This window comes from Cetorhinus maximus, unplaced genomic scaffold (assembly GCF_964194155.1).
Source record: "Cetorhinus maximus unplaced genomic scaffold, sCetMax3.hap1.1 HAP1_SCAFFOLD_2100, whole genome shotgun sequence".
NCBI lineage: Eukaryota > Metazoa > Chordata > Chondrichthyes > Lamniformes > Cetorhinidae > Cetorhinus > Cetorhinus maximus.
Genome location: NW_027598039.1, coordinates 7267 through 23511, shown reverse-complemented (window position 1 = coordinate 23511; position 16245 = coordinate 7267). Strand labels below are relative to the sequence as shown.

At 45.7% G+C, this 16245-nt stretch overlaps 1 protein-coding gene across 2 annotated transcripts in view; it reads right to left on the bottom strand.

Moving 5' to 3' along the window:
- The window catches only part of LOC144676983 (uncharacterized), a 44697-nt gene extending 28694 nt beyond the window's left edge, over positions 1-16003 (bottom strand). For both annotated transcript variants that reach the window (XM_078537248.1, XM_078537249.1), the window contains exons 1-4: positions 15902-16003; positions 13384-13553; positions 5276-5394; positions 3063-3212 (exon numbers count right to left, since the gene is read on the bottom strand). In XM_078537248.1, coding sequence (XP_078393374.1) covers positions 3063-3212; positions 5276-5394; positions 13384-13553; positions 15902-15975 — 513 coding nt within the window. In that variant the 5' untranslated portion in view covers positions 15976-16003. The remainder of the gene's footprint in view (positions 1-3062; positions 3213-5275; positions 5395-13383; positions 13554-15901) is intronic.
- Positions 16004-16245: the final 242 nt, after the last annotated feature.

Below are 16245 nucleotides of genomic sequence, written 5' to 3'. Positions count from 1 at the left end.
AGAGTTCTAGATTCCCTCACAACGGGAAATATCCTTTCAGCATCGACCCTGTCAAGTCCCCTCAGGATCTTACATGTTTCAATAAGATAAGTTTACAATAGTTTATAATAACTAGACCAAGATCCTTGAGCCAGTATTGCGTAACCTGCTCTTTTTTTCTTTATTCATTCACGGGATGTGGGCTTCGCTGGCTGGGTCAGCATTTATTGCTCATCTCTAATTGCCCTTGAGAAGGTGGTGGTGAGCTGCCTTCTTGAACCGCTGCAGTCCATGTGGTGTAGGTACACCCACAGTGCTGTTAGGGAGGGAGTTCCAGCATTTTGACGCAGCGACAGTGAAGGAACAGTGATATATTTCCAAGTCAGGATGGTGAGTGACTTGGAGGGGAACTTCCAGGTGGCGGTGTTCCCATCTATCTGCTGCCCTTGTCCTTCTAGATGGTAGTGGTCGTGGGTTTGGAAGGTACTGTCGAAGGTGCCTTGGTGAGTTCCCACAGTGCATCTTGTAGATGGTACACACTGCTGCTACTGTGCGTCGGTGGTGGAGGGAGTGAATGTTTGTGGATGTGGTGCCAATCAAGCGGGCTGCTTTGTCCTGGACGGTGTCGAGCTTCTTGAGTGTTGTGGGAGCTTCACTCATCCAGGCAAGTGGAGTATATTCCATCACACTCCTGACTTGTGCCTTGTAGATGGTGGACAGGCTTTGGGGAGTCAGGAGATGAGTTACTCGCCGCAGGATTCCTAGCCTCTGACCTGCTCTTGTAGCCACAGTATTTATATGGCTCGTCCAGTTCAGTTTCTGGTCAATGGTAACCCCCCAGGATGTTGACAGTGGCAGATTCAGCAATAGTAATGCCACTGAATTTCAAGAGACGATGGTTAGATTGTCTCAATATGGAACGGCTGCTTTACATGAGTGGGATAAGCAGCCTGTCACTAAGTGGTATCCAGTGACCAGCGCTACACAAGTCTCAAAACACATGCTGCACAAGTCACTGTGACTAGTGCAATCCTGAGAAGCTGCAGAGGTGGTTACACTGCCAGTCCCTGAGTGGGGACAAGTTACTTGCCCCATTTGGACTGTCCCAACACGTGGTGGTGTGTCGTGTTACTGAACTGGTAATCTAGGGAATGTGCGTTTAAATCCCACCAGGGCAATTTGAGAATCTGAATTCAGTGTAAAATATCTGGGAAACAAAGACCTGCAATCAGTAAAACCACTAAGACAAAAGCAAAATACTTTGGATGCTGGAAATCTGCAATGAAAACAGAAAATGCTGGAGAAGCTCAGCAGGTCTGACAGCATCTGTGGAGAGAGAAACAGAGTTAACGTTTTGAGTCCGTATGACCCTCCTTCAGAGCTAAAGAGAAGTAGAAATTTGATGAAATTTATACTGTTTTATACCAGAAAATGAGACAGAGAGGTCAAGGAGGGGAAGGGAAGTGTCAGAGATGGACCATGTGAAGGTGATGGAGGGGTGGAAATTGGAAGCAAAATTGATAAATTTTTCAAAGTCCAGACGAGAGCATGAAGCAGCACCGAAGTAATCGTCGATGTACCGGAGAAAGAGTTGTGGGAGGGGCCTGAGTAGGACTGGAACAAGGAATGTTCCACATACCCCATAAAGAGACAGGCATATCTGGGGCCCATGCAGGTACCCATAGCCACACCTTTTATTTGGAGGAAGTGAGTCAAATTTAAGGAGAAATTGTTCAGTGAGAGAACAAGTTCAGCCAGACGGAGGAGAGTAGTGGTGGATGGGGATTGTTCGGGCCTCGGTCCAAGGAAGAAGCGGAGAGCCCTCAGACCATCCCGGTGGGGGATGGAGGTGTAGAGGGATTGGACGTCCATGGTGAAGAGGAGGCCGTTAGGGCCAGGGAACTGAAAATTGTTGATGTGACGTAGGGCAGAGGAATCACGAATGTAGATGAGAAGACACTGGACAAGGGGAGAGAGAATAGAGTTCAGATAGGAAGAAATGAGTTCCATGGGGCAGGAACAAGCTGACCTGGGTCTACCGGGACAGTCCTCTTTGTGGGTTTTGGGAAGGAGGTAGAAGCGGACTGTTTGGGGTTGGAAGACTATGAGGTTGGAAGCTGTAGACGGAAGATCTCCAGAGGAGATGAGGTCAGTAACAGTCCTGGAAACAATGGCTTGATGTTCAGTGGTGGGGTCATGGTCCAGGGAGAGGTAGGAGGAAGTGTCTGCGATTTGGCACTCAGCCTCTGCGAGGTAGAGGTCAGTGCGCCAGACAACAACAGCACCACCCTTGTCAACAGGTTTGATAACAAAGTCAGGTTTGGGCCTGAGAGAACGGAGTGCAGCAAGTTCAGAAAGAGACAGGTTAGAGTGGGTGAGAGGAGCAGAGAAATTGAGACAGCCAATGTCACGCTGACAGTTCTCAATGAAAAGATCAAGAGAAGGTAAGAATCCAGAGGGAGGGGTCCAGGTGGAGGAAGAATACTGGAGGTGGGTGAAAGGATCCGTTGAACGGGAAGAGGACTCCTGCCCAAAGCAGTGAGCACGGGAAGAAGGCGGTGGAAGAAGAGTTCAGCATCGTGCCGAGCCCGGAATTCATTGAGGTGAGGGTGTAAGGGTATGAAACTGAGTCCTTTGCTGAACCACCAGAGAGGGGAAGGGCAGAGTGTATCATGAATACACGGTGAGAAGTGGAATTAGAAGGGATCGGGTCTGAGGGAAGGCAAGAGAAGGGAAGAAAGGATCCAGAAGGGTGATGTCGTAGCTTACGTTCCTTCACACCTGAAAGGAAAAGAAAAAGGCTTTGGATGAGATGAAGAACGAAATGAAACTAGGGACAAGGACAGCTTTGAGATAGGGTGAGTCAGTGCTGCAGGAGAGAGAGAGGTTGAGTGTGTACATATGGCAGCGCACGGCACTAAGTCTGGATCTCAGGATGCAGCAGGAACTGCAGTCCGAGGAATGTTATAGGTCTCGGAGGTACCTGTGATTCCTGGATGGATCCTGGGCTGTAGATCCTGGGGATGAACCAGTTTAGGAAGGAGCTGCATGTGTTAAACAAATCCAGGCTTAGGAAAACTCACCATAAGTATACAATGGTTTCCCACTGCAGTTTGAACTTTTCCCCCTAACCTCTGACCCTGCTGAGGGGGGTCAGGCTGACAAGCTGAAGCCGATTTTGCTTTCAGGTTTTCACGGTCATCAGCTATTCTCTTCAACGCTAGTTCATGGTCCTAGAGGCAGCAAATTAAACAACACATTGGTTATCCAAAAAAACACACTCAAAGACCCTTCACCCCTCAACCCCATCCCTAGGTCAGTTTACTGTTATAATCAAAAAAAAAGAGTGTTAGATGCGAACAGATTCTCTGGATCAAACTGGAACGATATCTCCAGAAGGAAACAGCATTGAAGGAGGCCATTCAGCCCATCGCATCTGTGCTGGATCTCTGAAACTGCCATCCAATTACTCCAACTCCCCCTGCGCTCTCCCCATAGCCCTGTAAAATATTTTCCCTTCAAGATCTCGCAAGGCCCATGGTTATTAAGCTTCTGTATGCTTGACTTCTAGTAGTTATTTCTGTAATAACCCCAATTGTTGCAGTGCACACAGGGAGCTGCCATCAGGTTTCTTTATTCTTTCAAGGGATGTGGGTGTCACTGGCAAGGCCAGCATTTGTTGCCCATCCTTAATTGCCCTAGAACTGAGTGACTTGCTAGGCCATTTCAAACTGCAGTTAAGAGTCAACCACATTCTGGAGTCACATGTAGGCCAGACCAGGTACGGACGACAGATTTCCTTCCCTAAAGGGACTCAGTGAACCAGATGGGTTTTTAATACAATCGATGTTAGTTTCATTAGTGAGACTAGTTTTCAATTCCAGATTTATTCATTGAGTTTAATTTCTTCCAGCGGGCATGGTAGGATTTGAACCCATGTCCCCAGAGCATTAGCCTGAGCCTCTGGGTTGCTAGCCCAGTGATGTTATCACTATGCCACCACCTCTCCTAGGTGAAGTGGGGTTAAAGAGTGGGAGAAGTTTTGACTAGGGCAGGCAAATATACTCAGTCCACATTTTAAAGTCTACCACTCTGTCCTTGTTTAAAAGCATATTCCCATTCTAGACTCTGAGCACATCATTCACGCTATGGGATGGTGTGGGGGGGGCGGGCAGGTGGGTGTAGATACAGAGACGAGGAACCTTTAACACGGGGTCTGAAACTCATTGCTGTGTGGAGTAAAAGAAATGAACAGCCGAGGCAATGGCTTTTTGGATCCAGGTGGTTCAATTCTGCCCTGCACAGGGCCTTTAACATGGGGCTCTGAACCAGGTGTTTGGCCAGCTGCTTTCTGAAGGAGTTGCCTTCTCTGCCTCTCACTGGGAGCCCGTATATCCAGTACTCCATAGAGGGGGATCGCTCTCAGCTCTGATGCCCCAATCCATCAATGTGGCTGCCGACATTCACTGGCTAAGCCCACCCACGAAGGAGGACCCCTTTGGTGAAGGATTTGAGGAACTGTACCACATTGGCAGCCAACACAGTCGTAGGATCACTGAATGGTTACAGCACAGGAGGCCATTCGGCCCATTGTGTCTGTGTCACTTCTCTGTAAGAGCAACTCAGCTAGTCCCCCCCCGATTCCCAGCAATTTTTATTATCTGCACATAATTATCCAATTCTCTTTTGAAAACCACGATTGAAACTGCCTCCAGCACACTCATGTCACCTTTGCTTCTTTTCTCATTCACCTCAAATCTATGCCCTCGTGTTCTCGATCCTTCCGCCAGTGGGAACATTTTCTCCCCATCGACTCTGTCCAGAGCCCTCATGATTTTGAATACCTCTATCACATCTCCTCTCAAGGGAAGCAGTCCCAACTTCTGCAGTCAGGAACCATTCTTGTCAATCTTTTCTGCACTCTTTCTAATGCATTCACATCCTTCCGAAAGTGTGGCGCCCAGAGCTGGACACAGTACTCCAGCTAAGGTCAAGCTTGTGTCTTATACAAATTCAACAGATAACCTCCTTGCTCTTGTACTCTGTGCCCCTATTAACAAATCCCAGGAACCTCATCACAGTTCACAATATTTCCAAGTTTTGTGTCATCCAAAAATGCTGCAATTGTGCCAGGCACACTCAAGCCTCAGTCATTAATGAGGATTAAGAAAAGCAGTGGTCCCAATGCTGACCCCTGGGAAACCCCACCATGTACCTTCCTCCAGTCTGAGAAACAGCTGTTCACCATCGAGGAGGGAGGAAAAGCAGACGGGTTCAGTGCAGCGTTATTATTTACCTTCTGTTTCTTTCTCCTTTCGGCTTTGATTTGCTGAGCAACATGTTCCCTCTGCTGCTCCTCAAACTCCTTCAGGTTGAGGTTTCTCCTGGAGAGGGGCAACGCTGGGGAAGATGCAGCTAAACCAAAGGTACAAACCGAAATAATCAAGCACTGTTGGGGAGGGAAGGACAGAAAGAGAAACCACAGGATAACTACAGGCAAGGACAGGCAATAAACAGAGGGCTTCAGCATTCCTGAAGGGTTTAGATAGAATAAATAGGGAGAAACTGTTGGCTCTGGCTGAAGGGGCGATAACCAGAGTGAAGGCGAAGAAATAGTTCCAAGACTAACTGCGAGAGATTTAAAACAGAGGTTGGGAAAAACATTGGAGAGAAAAGACATTGTGTCAAAGTTTTTCATCATCACTCATCAGGACAATTCGCAAGAATATCAATGTCAGGGGAAGCAACGACTTCATACTGTATAAGAAGAGAGTGCTGATTGGTTGACATGTGGGCTCTGATTGGTAGAGGCATTGCCATGGAGAATGTACAAGTTAATGATGACTGACAGTTAACTGCCAAGCATTGTTTGAGATTTAAACCAGGCAGCTTGACTCTGACTGGTAGACTTTCCCCTGACATTGTTATTCTTATGCGATTGTCCTGATGAGTGCATGACCAAAAGCTTCAACCAAACGTCTTTTCTCAGCAACACTCAAGTTCTGTCCTACCAAACGACAACATCCTAGAGAGTTGTGAGGCTGTGAGATTCACTTTTAGAGTTAGTGTTTGAGGCAGAAGCTGTCATCTTTAAGATTAGATTGAAGAGAGGTGTGAGGGGAAAATGGTTTGAAAGTGTTTGAGAATGGTGTTTCTTTCACGTGGCAGGTTAAGTACTGACAGGCGATCACCAGAACCAAAAGTGTTAAAACAGCTTGAATGGACGAGGCTAGTGAAAGGGTTATAATTTTATTTTGTAAGGAGTGTGTTTCAGTAAAAATGGAACTGTAAAGCAGAAAAGCAGAGCTGGGGAGTATCAGATGTGTTTCAGGCAGGATGAGAAATGAGATAGGCAAACTGGTAAAAGATAGAACAAGGGAGTGGGTGTTGGAATGAAGGAGGTCCAGACTCCTGGACAGTCAGCAAGATACGGTGGTCTTGCAAGGAGGAGAACAATGTCTAGCGTCTGTACACACGGGAAATAAGTGACCAAAACCTGAGGCATCTGCTGAGCACGTGATTGTGAGTTGACAAGATATGTGTACGTGACTAACTGTGCACAACAAAGGTGATTTCACTGTAATCCGTAGAGTGCAGTCTTGGGCTGCCCAAGGCCATCTCTCCCTCCGTACGCTTGAAGAATTAATAAATGATCGTAGCCTGTACCTGAGTCTCCTGGTGCGATAACAATTGTGAGCGTTGTGAGCAGGGTACCCTTACTGGATGATCAGAGTGGCACGGCAAACGGGTGAGTACCTTTATTTACCACCCCACAGTTAGAGCAGTGAGCCTACCTGAGTCAAGGTCCGGCCAAGTATCCAAAGAGTCTGAAGGAGAACTCAGGACAGGAGGTGCCGGGAAAGGAGGGGGGAAACTCCGCTGGCGGGCTCAGTAAGCTAAAAGCCAAGCAGGTAGGTCAGACCACTCCCAGAGTCGCTGGAGGAATAAGTCAGCCGAAGCCACGCAGGCCGAGAAACCGAGACCGCGCAGGGTGGGCGAAGGGAAACAAAATGTTTTCGGGAGAGAAGACGGAGAAGGAGGATGCCATGGACCTTGACTGGGGACCGGAAGGCTCCATTATGAGGCTCACAACACAGCAGAACATCATAAAAAAACCTATTAAGAAAATGCTGAAGGACCAGTGAGTGGGACCCGAAAGGTTCCCTGCTGAATTTTTGGTAAATAACTTAAAATGAATTGATCTAAGTCACAAGAGCTGTTTGTGCTGGAGCAAGAGAGAGGGGGCGAGGGGTAGCCCTAGGGGGGTTAATGAGCAGTGACAGGCAGGAGCAGAGGAAACAAAAACAGAAAATGCTGGAAAAACTCAGCAGGTCTGACAGCAACTGTGGAGAGAAAAGCAGTGAATGTTTTGACTCTTTTTCAGAGCAGAGGAAATGTGTGCTTCAGTCGGTTTGATTGTCCCTGTAGGTAGAGCCTCGAAGATCCCTTTATTCCCCCCACTGCTACTTGAAGCTTCGTCTAGCGTATGAAAGCTTTAGGTTGTTAAGGTAAGTGTTTTAAGAATTAAATAAAGAAAGAAATAAAGAAATACATACCTTTATATATGTGTGCAATAAAGTGCTTGTTTGCAAGGAAGTATTTGTATATGCGCTTTAAAGTGTTTTCTTCACTGAATCGTCATTTGTGCGTGGAGTTCAGCACTTTAGAGCCAAAAGTCTCAATTAAGATTAAAGGAAAAGTATACTCAAACATTCCAATGTTTTGAGTATAAGGTTCGAGTTGAGATTTCCAACAAAATCCCAATTCAAAGGGTTTTCCTTTGTTTGAGATGAGCCAGCCTTTGTACCACGGCCTTGCAGACTCACACAGAGTAATTCTTTCCACCAGCTCCCAGGCTGATTGGGATTGATTAATTCATTTTAGTTCATACGAGTTGGTATTCTAAAAATTCTGAGGGAAAAAATTACCTGGAATTCAAAAGGATTCTAGGAAAACCAAAAGGCATAAACACACAGTCTAAGTGGTTTTTATGGGGAAAAAAAAGGGGTTTCTTTTGAAGAATAGATGAATTAAATAGGAAAAGGATATCTGCAACCCAACAGCACCGTGATCTGAATTTTTGGGACAATCTTGAGATGTGAAAAGTGCAGTGTAATTTAGCAGGTTACTATTGAATAACTAGGATGCTATTCCAAGATAAAGAAAATGTGTTGATAAACATGTGGGACTCTAATCTGGATACAAATTTATACACATGAGAAAGAGGTTGTTTTAATTTTGATAGTGTAAATTACAGTTCTTAAAGTTTAAAAATTTGAGGTTTGGTTCCCGATAAAGTTCTCAAAAGGGAATTTTTATTTTAAAAGGGTTTGACAACAATTGACACTAATTCAAATTGCAAGCTTTTTGTATTTGTAAGTCTGTTCCCAAAAATATAAAGTTAAGCTCAAGACCTTGACAAAGTTTGGCAGAAATCCAATTTTTGGCAGAGTTAATGAATCTGGGATAATTTTAAAATGAAAGAAAAGGTCAGACACAATCTAGTGGGTTACTTTAGGGAAAATAAAATGTTGTTTGAGGAGAAGATGATAAGGAAGCAAAACATGTCAATGCTGGGAATTAAATAGAAATGTCTGATTTCTGTTTTAAAAAAAGTTATGAGACTGCTTTATTGGATTGTAAAGTCTCTCCAGACAACCTGAATGACATAAGATGGTCGCTATTGCATGTGTAAAATGGTACGAGGAAATGATTAAAGGTAGAAGATAGAGTTAGAGAGAGAGGACACACAATATACAAACTGTTCTAAGAAAACTGAATTTGATAATCTGGCCATCACCTGAGACATTGGAACCGCACAGGGGGAGATAAGCAAAGATCTAGAGACAAAGATCCCAGTTGACATGGAATGGTTGATATGGCCTAAAGAGTAAGGAAACATTTTAAACGATAAAGGCAGTAGAGAAACTGACCTTAAGAGAATCTTAGGATGATCATGGTCATAGGAAGTTTAAAAAAAACTTAAAGTATAAGGAATCTGTAGTTGAGGCAATGGAAGGGTAAGGAAAAATAATACTTAACAACAATTTATCACAAGATGGATAAAGGGAAAGCTGGGAAAAGGCTAATTAGATGTATTACTGACTATATTAATGTGCCTGCGAGCTACAAAAAGTAAGACCACAGGATTAACACTATGATCACAGGCAGAGTTAAGCGGCTCCGAGAGAGAACTGCCACTGGAAGTGAAGATACTGGGCCATTGAAAGATAGGATAAGAAGGTGCATTGTAGAGTTGTGTAGACTGCTTAAGGAATTCAGGTCCGAGGTGAGACAGTAGCAGGGGATAGCGGACTAGGAAAGAAGCAAGGGGAGGGTATGGCTCCCCCAGGACATGCCAGAAGTGAGGGATATGGTAAAGGTGAAGGTAACGCTTGAGAAACAAGGCTTTTCACCCAAGTAGATGGGACCTTGTGAGACAATAATGATTCGCGATACTTGTGCCTGTGTGGATATGAAAGGGAAGGGGCGCTGGAACCACTGAAGTATGTTACTAACTGATCTTATTTTACAGAACTGATTGCGACCAACCAGTGACGACTGAGAGGTCTTGTACTTGAATCTACAGGATTGATGTTACAACAGCAGCGCTAACTGACTTAACAAGTGGAGGCAAAGCGCCACAACCTCAACTAAGTGAACCCCCTTGTCCAGCATTGAGCCCTGGACCAGGGAATGGACTGATGTTGAGAAAAGCGGACGAAACTCTGTCTGATAATGTACACCATGAGCTGGTACCCGGAGTCCTAAACATCTCTGATATCGACTGGCTACAATGGTGTTCGGATCATACCCGAGCACTCTGTGCAGCTCTGATAAAACGAGTGACAGCACAGGCTGCCCCTGGCTGCAGCCCCTGTTAAGGGAAAAGGTCGGCTAAAACGTAGTCTGGTTAATGACGTCACCGCAGCATTTAACGTGGGGACCTCTGTAGTAAATTCAACTGATTTGGCAACAGTGGACCAAAAGATCTGGGCTTTAAGCTCTCAGCTTAAGAAAATTCTGGAAAAGGTCCAGGACGGGCAACTCAGTACGGACCAAGCCCTAACACAGGATAACTCAGAGCTTGACCACTGTACTAGAGAGCCGTGCTTGGACCATGAACAAACTGATTAATGTAGAGAGAAACCTCTCAGATGATGAGATCAGGAATGATGTCTGCAGGACCTATGGATCATGGATGTTCGAGCAGACACGGGAAAACCTGGGACAAATTCATGGGGGTGAGGTGCTCCTGTGGATAACAAATGCACACTTGTTGAGACGGTCACGACACATGAATTATGGTTTGACCGGTTGCCAGTTCAGAGGTCTAACACGTGTATATAGAACTGATATTAAAAATATGTTAATTGGCATTGTTTTGGCAATTCCAGTTATACCAGAATCAACATCCACTAAGACACTATATAGAGTAGGGAATATTGGGGTAGCTCCCCAAGGCTTCTTCGACAGCACTTTCCAAACCCACGCCCGCTACCATCTAGGGGGACAAGGGCAGCAGATAGATGGGAACACCACCACCTGCAAGTTCCCTCCAAGTCACTCACCATCCTGACTTGGAAATATATCGCTGTTCCTTCACTGTCGCTAGGTCAAAATCCTGGAACTCTCTTCCTAACAGCACTGTGGGTGTACCTACACCACATGGACTGCAGCGGTTCAAGAAGGCAGCTCACCACCACCTTCTCAAGGACACTTCGGGATGGGCAATAAATGCTGGCCCAGCCAGCGACACCCATAGCCTTGAATAAATAAAAAAAGGGAGGCAGTATGATGTAAAGTATCATAGTATATTGCCATATGTAGTAGAGATAGAGGGTAATATAGTGAGCACCACTTTAGAGAGATGCAGTGTAGAGGTCTCTTCAGCAGTGTGTCCACATCCGATATAGGGGACAAAAGAAGCGAGGTGTGGGTTTAACACAATGGAAGCTATATGGGCTACGATGGAACCAAGATTGCATACCTGGGTACAGGGAGGTATTGCAACACTACCTCACAACGAGAATACCAAGATGGCAACAATCAATCTTGTCCTATAACCAGCCCTGTGGTGTGTCCACACACCCACAGGTACCGGGCTGCAGGCGGGGAGGGTAGAACTGGTGGAAATCTACAAGGGGGAAACAGTTAACATGCAGGCCTGACACAATATTTGAGCCAGTTCTCCTATGTAATTCCACTGTTACCTGAACACAGTGCAGATATCCACAATGAGACCCAGTGGGTGCATAGAAGCTATTACACGTTGCAACAACAGGTTAAAATGCTGACAGACGAGATTAAACAGATAGACGATACCCACGTGGTGGGAACACTTGTGAATTGGGGTCTGAATGCACAGATACACCCATGGATTAGAATCATCTCCCATGTTTTGGTTATCGTCCAGTTGGTATTGGTTCTGCACTTAGCATAGCTGGTCCACTGCACCAGAAGGACACACAAGAGATGGCAATGAGTATGGGATTTCAGTATGGGGCTAAACAAGAGAGGCAAGCGCCCGTATTAAAGGGCCAATCTGCATAGATGGTGTAGCCTGATACCCTTATAACCCTAAGCTTGATACCTGGCCAGTATCAATGGGTGGCGGAGCATAAGGAAGGGGGGCAACACCACTGAGTTTGCTACCTTGGGCAAGGCCAAGAGCCAAAAGGGTGTAAACTGAAAAGGTTATAATTTTATTTTGTGAGAAGTTTTTTTCAGTAAAAATAGAACTGTAAAGCAGAAAAGCAGAACTGGGGAGTATCAGATGTGTTTCAGGCAGGATAAGAAATGAGATAGGCAAGCTGATAAAAGATAGAACAAGGTCCAGGGAGTGGGGCATTGGAATCAAGGGAGTCCAGATTCCTGCATAATCAGCAAGATACGGTGGTCTTGCAAGGATGAGAACAATGTCTAGCGTCTGTACACACGGGAAATAAGTGACCAAAACCTGAGGCATCTGCTGAGCACGTGATTGTGAGTTGGCAAGATTAGAATATGTACAAGCGACTAACTGTGCATAACAAAGGTGATTCCGCTGTAACCTGTAGAGTGTGGTCTTGGACTGCCCAAGGCCGTCTCTCCCTGTGTACGCTTGAAGAATTAATTAACGATTATAGCCTGTACCCGAGTCTCCAGGTGGTTTGTAAGGCAAATACAACAGGTAGTATTTCCTCAATTCTAGAAGATTACAGGGAAATCTAATTGACATTTAAAATTATTAAGGTTTTGGTAGTTTCTCTCTGTCAACCCTATTTCCTCTGGCAGAGGCAGGTGGCTGGGGGGCAGTGTTGGTGGGGAGGACGGTGGGAGAGTCCAGAACAAGGGGAAAGAATCTGAAAATTGGAGGCAGGTCACACAGGGATGACATTAGGAAACACTTCATCACACAAGGAAGAGTGGAAATCTGGAACATTCTCCCCCAAAAGGATGAGGCTGGAAGGTCAATTGGAAATTTGAAAACTTTTGTCTTCTATAGGGTTTCGCGAAGCAAGATGGGTAAACGGAGTTAAGGTACAGATCAGCTGTGATCAGGTGGAACAGGCTCGAGAGGTTGAATAGCCACTTGCTGTTCTAATGATAATATGGAACAGCCTGTATTTGTCTGGAGTGAACTGCCTGTAACTTTTATCACACTGAGTATCCAATACGCGTAATAAAGCAGCTCACAAACCAAACTACACAAGCACCTGCCCGGTGATAACTCAAAGGAGTATACAACTGTCTTAAAACGCAGGGATCTGAGCTGCATTATTACAAACCATTTTTAAAAATTCTTTCTTGGGATGTGGGCATTGCTGGTAGGGCCAGCATTTGTTGCCCACCCCTAATTGCCCTTGAACTGAGTGGCTTGCTAGGCCATTGCCGACAGCAGTTAAGAGTCAACCACATTGCTGTGGGCCTGGAGTCACATGTAGACCAGACCAGGTAAGGACGGCAGATTTCCTTCCCTAAAGGGGCATCAGTGAACCAGATGGGTTTTTACAACAATCGATGATAGTTTCATGGTCACCATTACTGACACCAGCTTTATATTCCAAGTTTATTCACTGAATTTTAAATTCCACAAGTGGGATTTGAATCCATTTCCCCAGAGCATTAGCCCTTGCCTCTGGATCACTGGTCCAGTGACGTTACCACTACACCACCATCTCCCCCTCAAATTGTTACACATCAGCTGATACAGGGCAGTGGGAGCTGTCAAAAGAAGCAGGCAAACTGACTACACAAGAGCATAAGCGACACCACCGATCTCAGGTAAGCACCTGGGACAGATCACAATTTGTAACAAGCAACAAGTGGATTCAGCACAGCAACCCAAAGCAGCAACTGGCCAGAGAGAAGGCACAAGTAGGGGGCGGAGTGGAGAAAAATAAAAGTCTTTGTGATCTTTACCTTGTGGTGGACTGCCTGTCTCAGCCGGGCTGTGTCTCTGGCTGCCTACACTATAGGGCAGTTTTGGAGCCAGTCCCTGTGCAAATGGCGGGTTAAATGCTGACATTGCCCCAGCGACTGAGCCTCTCGATTCCTGCCCTCGCTTGGCATGATCTCCCCCTTGGAGCAACCTGTGGAACATAATAGACTGGTAATAAAACAGGATCACTTGTGCTAAAAGCCTCTGGAACAAATTATTAATCATTTTATAATCCCCGAGTGTAACACCCCAGCAGCCCCCCCACGATCAGCAATCCCACAATAGTTAGAAGCCACACATAGGATAATACAGCTAGAAGATTCTATTTCTACAGCTCGTTCTCAACCTCAGGACATCCCAAAGGGCTTTACAGCCAATGAATTACTTGGGAAATGGAGGAAATTGTGGCAGTCAATTTGCACACAGTAAGATCCCACTAATAGCAATATAAGCATCAGATAATGTGTTTTAGTGATGTTTATCGAGGAATAAACTCCCCTGCTCTTCAACAACTTACCATGGGATCTTTTATATCCACCTGACAGGGCAGACAGGCTCTCGATTTAATGTCTCGTCCAAGAGACAGCACCTCTGACATCAGCATCTCCTCCATCGAGAGATGGGACTGAGGGGTCAATTGTTCAACATCACAAATACATTTCCAAAAAGCCGGGCTTTCTCTCCAATGATCCAGAATTCTTTTTTTATTTAATTTATTCGGTCATGGGGTGTGGGTGTCACTGGCTAGGCCAGCATTTATTGCCCATCCCTAATTGCCCTTGTTCAGAGGGCATTTAAGAGTCAACCGCATTGCTGTGGGTCTGGAGTCACATGTAGGCCAGACCAGGTAAGGATGGCAGATTTCCTTCCCTAAAGGGCATTAGTGAACCAGATGGGTTTTTACAACAATCGGCAATGATTTCATGGTCATCGTTAGACTTTTAATTCCTGATTTTTATTGAATTCAAATTCCACCATCTGCTGTGGTGGGATTCGAACCTGGCTCCCCAGAGCATTACCCTGGCTCTCTGGATTACCAGATTACCAGTCCAGCGGCAATACCACTATGCCAGCATTTTCACAAGTTCTTCCCTCCCTTTCATTTCCTTGGGTTACGTTGGGTCTCTGGAATACCAATCTAGTGACAATGGCACTATGTACCGCATAACAAGAATGGGCTTACAGGCCTAAGGGAGTTATAAGACCATAAGACATAGGAGCAGAAATTAGGCCATTCGGCCCATCGAGTCTGCCCCGCCATTCAATCATGGCTGATAAGTTTCTCAATCCCATTCTCCCGCCTTCTCCCCATAACCTTTGATCCCCTTACCAATCAAGAACCTATCTATCTCCGTCTTAAATACACTCAATGACCTGGCCTCCACAGCCTTCTGTGGCAATGAATTCCATAGATTCACCACTCTCTGGCTAAAGAAGTTTCTCCTCATCTCTGTTCTAAAAGGTCTTCCCTTTACTCTGAGGCTGTGCCCTCAGGTCCTAGTCTCTCCTACTAATGGAAACATCTTCCCCACATCCACTCTATCCAGGCCTTTCAGTATTCTGTAAGTTTCAATCAGATTCCCCCTCATCCTTCTAAACTCCATCGAGTATAGACCCAGAGTCCTCAAATGTTCCTCATATTAACCTTTCATTCCTGGGATCGTTCTCGTGAACCTCCTCTGGACCCTCTCCAGGGCCAGCACATCCTTCCTGAGATACGGGGCCCATAATTGCTCACAATATTCTAAATGTGGTCTGACCAGAGCCTTATAAAGCCTCAGCAGCACATCCCTGCTTTTATATTCTAGTGCTTATTATATCGAGTTGGTAACAGGAGCCCAGACACTCAGTGTCCATAGGCCATCTGACTATGGAGGGTGAGGACATTGTACCAGTTCAGTCTTGTCTTCCCACAGTGTGTACACACAACGTACATTTGGGTTGCACCTTCAACACAGTAAAATGTTCCCAGGTGCTTCACAGGAGAGATTAGTGGACAGAATTTGAAACTGAGCCACGAGGAGATACTGGGACAGGCGGCCAAAGCTCGGTCAAAGATTCTTTCAAATGAGGAGAGAGCAGTAGGAGAGTGGAAGTGAAGCAGGGAGGGAATTCCAGAGCTTCAGGCCCACGCAGCTGGAGGCAAGCCCACCAATGGTAGAGTGGTTACAATTAGAGATGGTTAAGCAGCCAGAATTAGATCAGTGCGGACACAAAAACAAAAATACCTGGAAAAACTCAGCAGGTCTGGCAGCATCCGCGGAAGGGAGCACAGTTAACGTTTCGAGTCCGCATGACTCTTCAAGAGTTTTTCCAGGTATTTTTGTTTTTGTTTTCGATTTCCAGCATCCGCAGTTTTTTTGCTTTTATCTTAGATCGGTGCGGAGATGTCAGAAGGCTGTGGGGCTACACAAATGCAATTGATTGTTATTGTTGTTGGTGCCATTACCGTAAGATATGACAAAAGTCTCAATACAGATTCCAAACGCGGTAACTCACCACTCAGTCGCATCCTGGACATTGAAGATTCCAGCCTGAAGTGCTGCTTGAACATGCCTCTCCTCAAATCCCATCTCATACAGGGCAAGGAACAGGTCATCGAGAGTCTGCTAAAATTACAACACAAAACATCAGGTATCGAAACTTCTGGATACGTACATTGCAACACTGGGATATTCCGGCTTAACTCTCAGACACAGGAGAAACAAGGGACAATTGCAGTATTTACCAGTCAGCGGCATGCAGTGGAGAGAGAACTTTACCATACCTTACTGTTACTAACCCCACGCTGTACCTGTCCTGGGAGTGTTTGATGGGGACAGTGTAGAGCGAGCATTACTCTG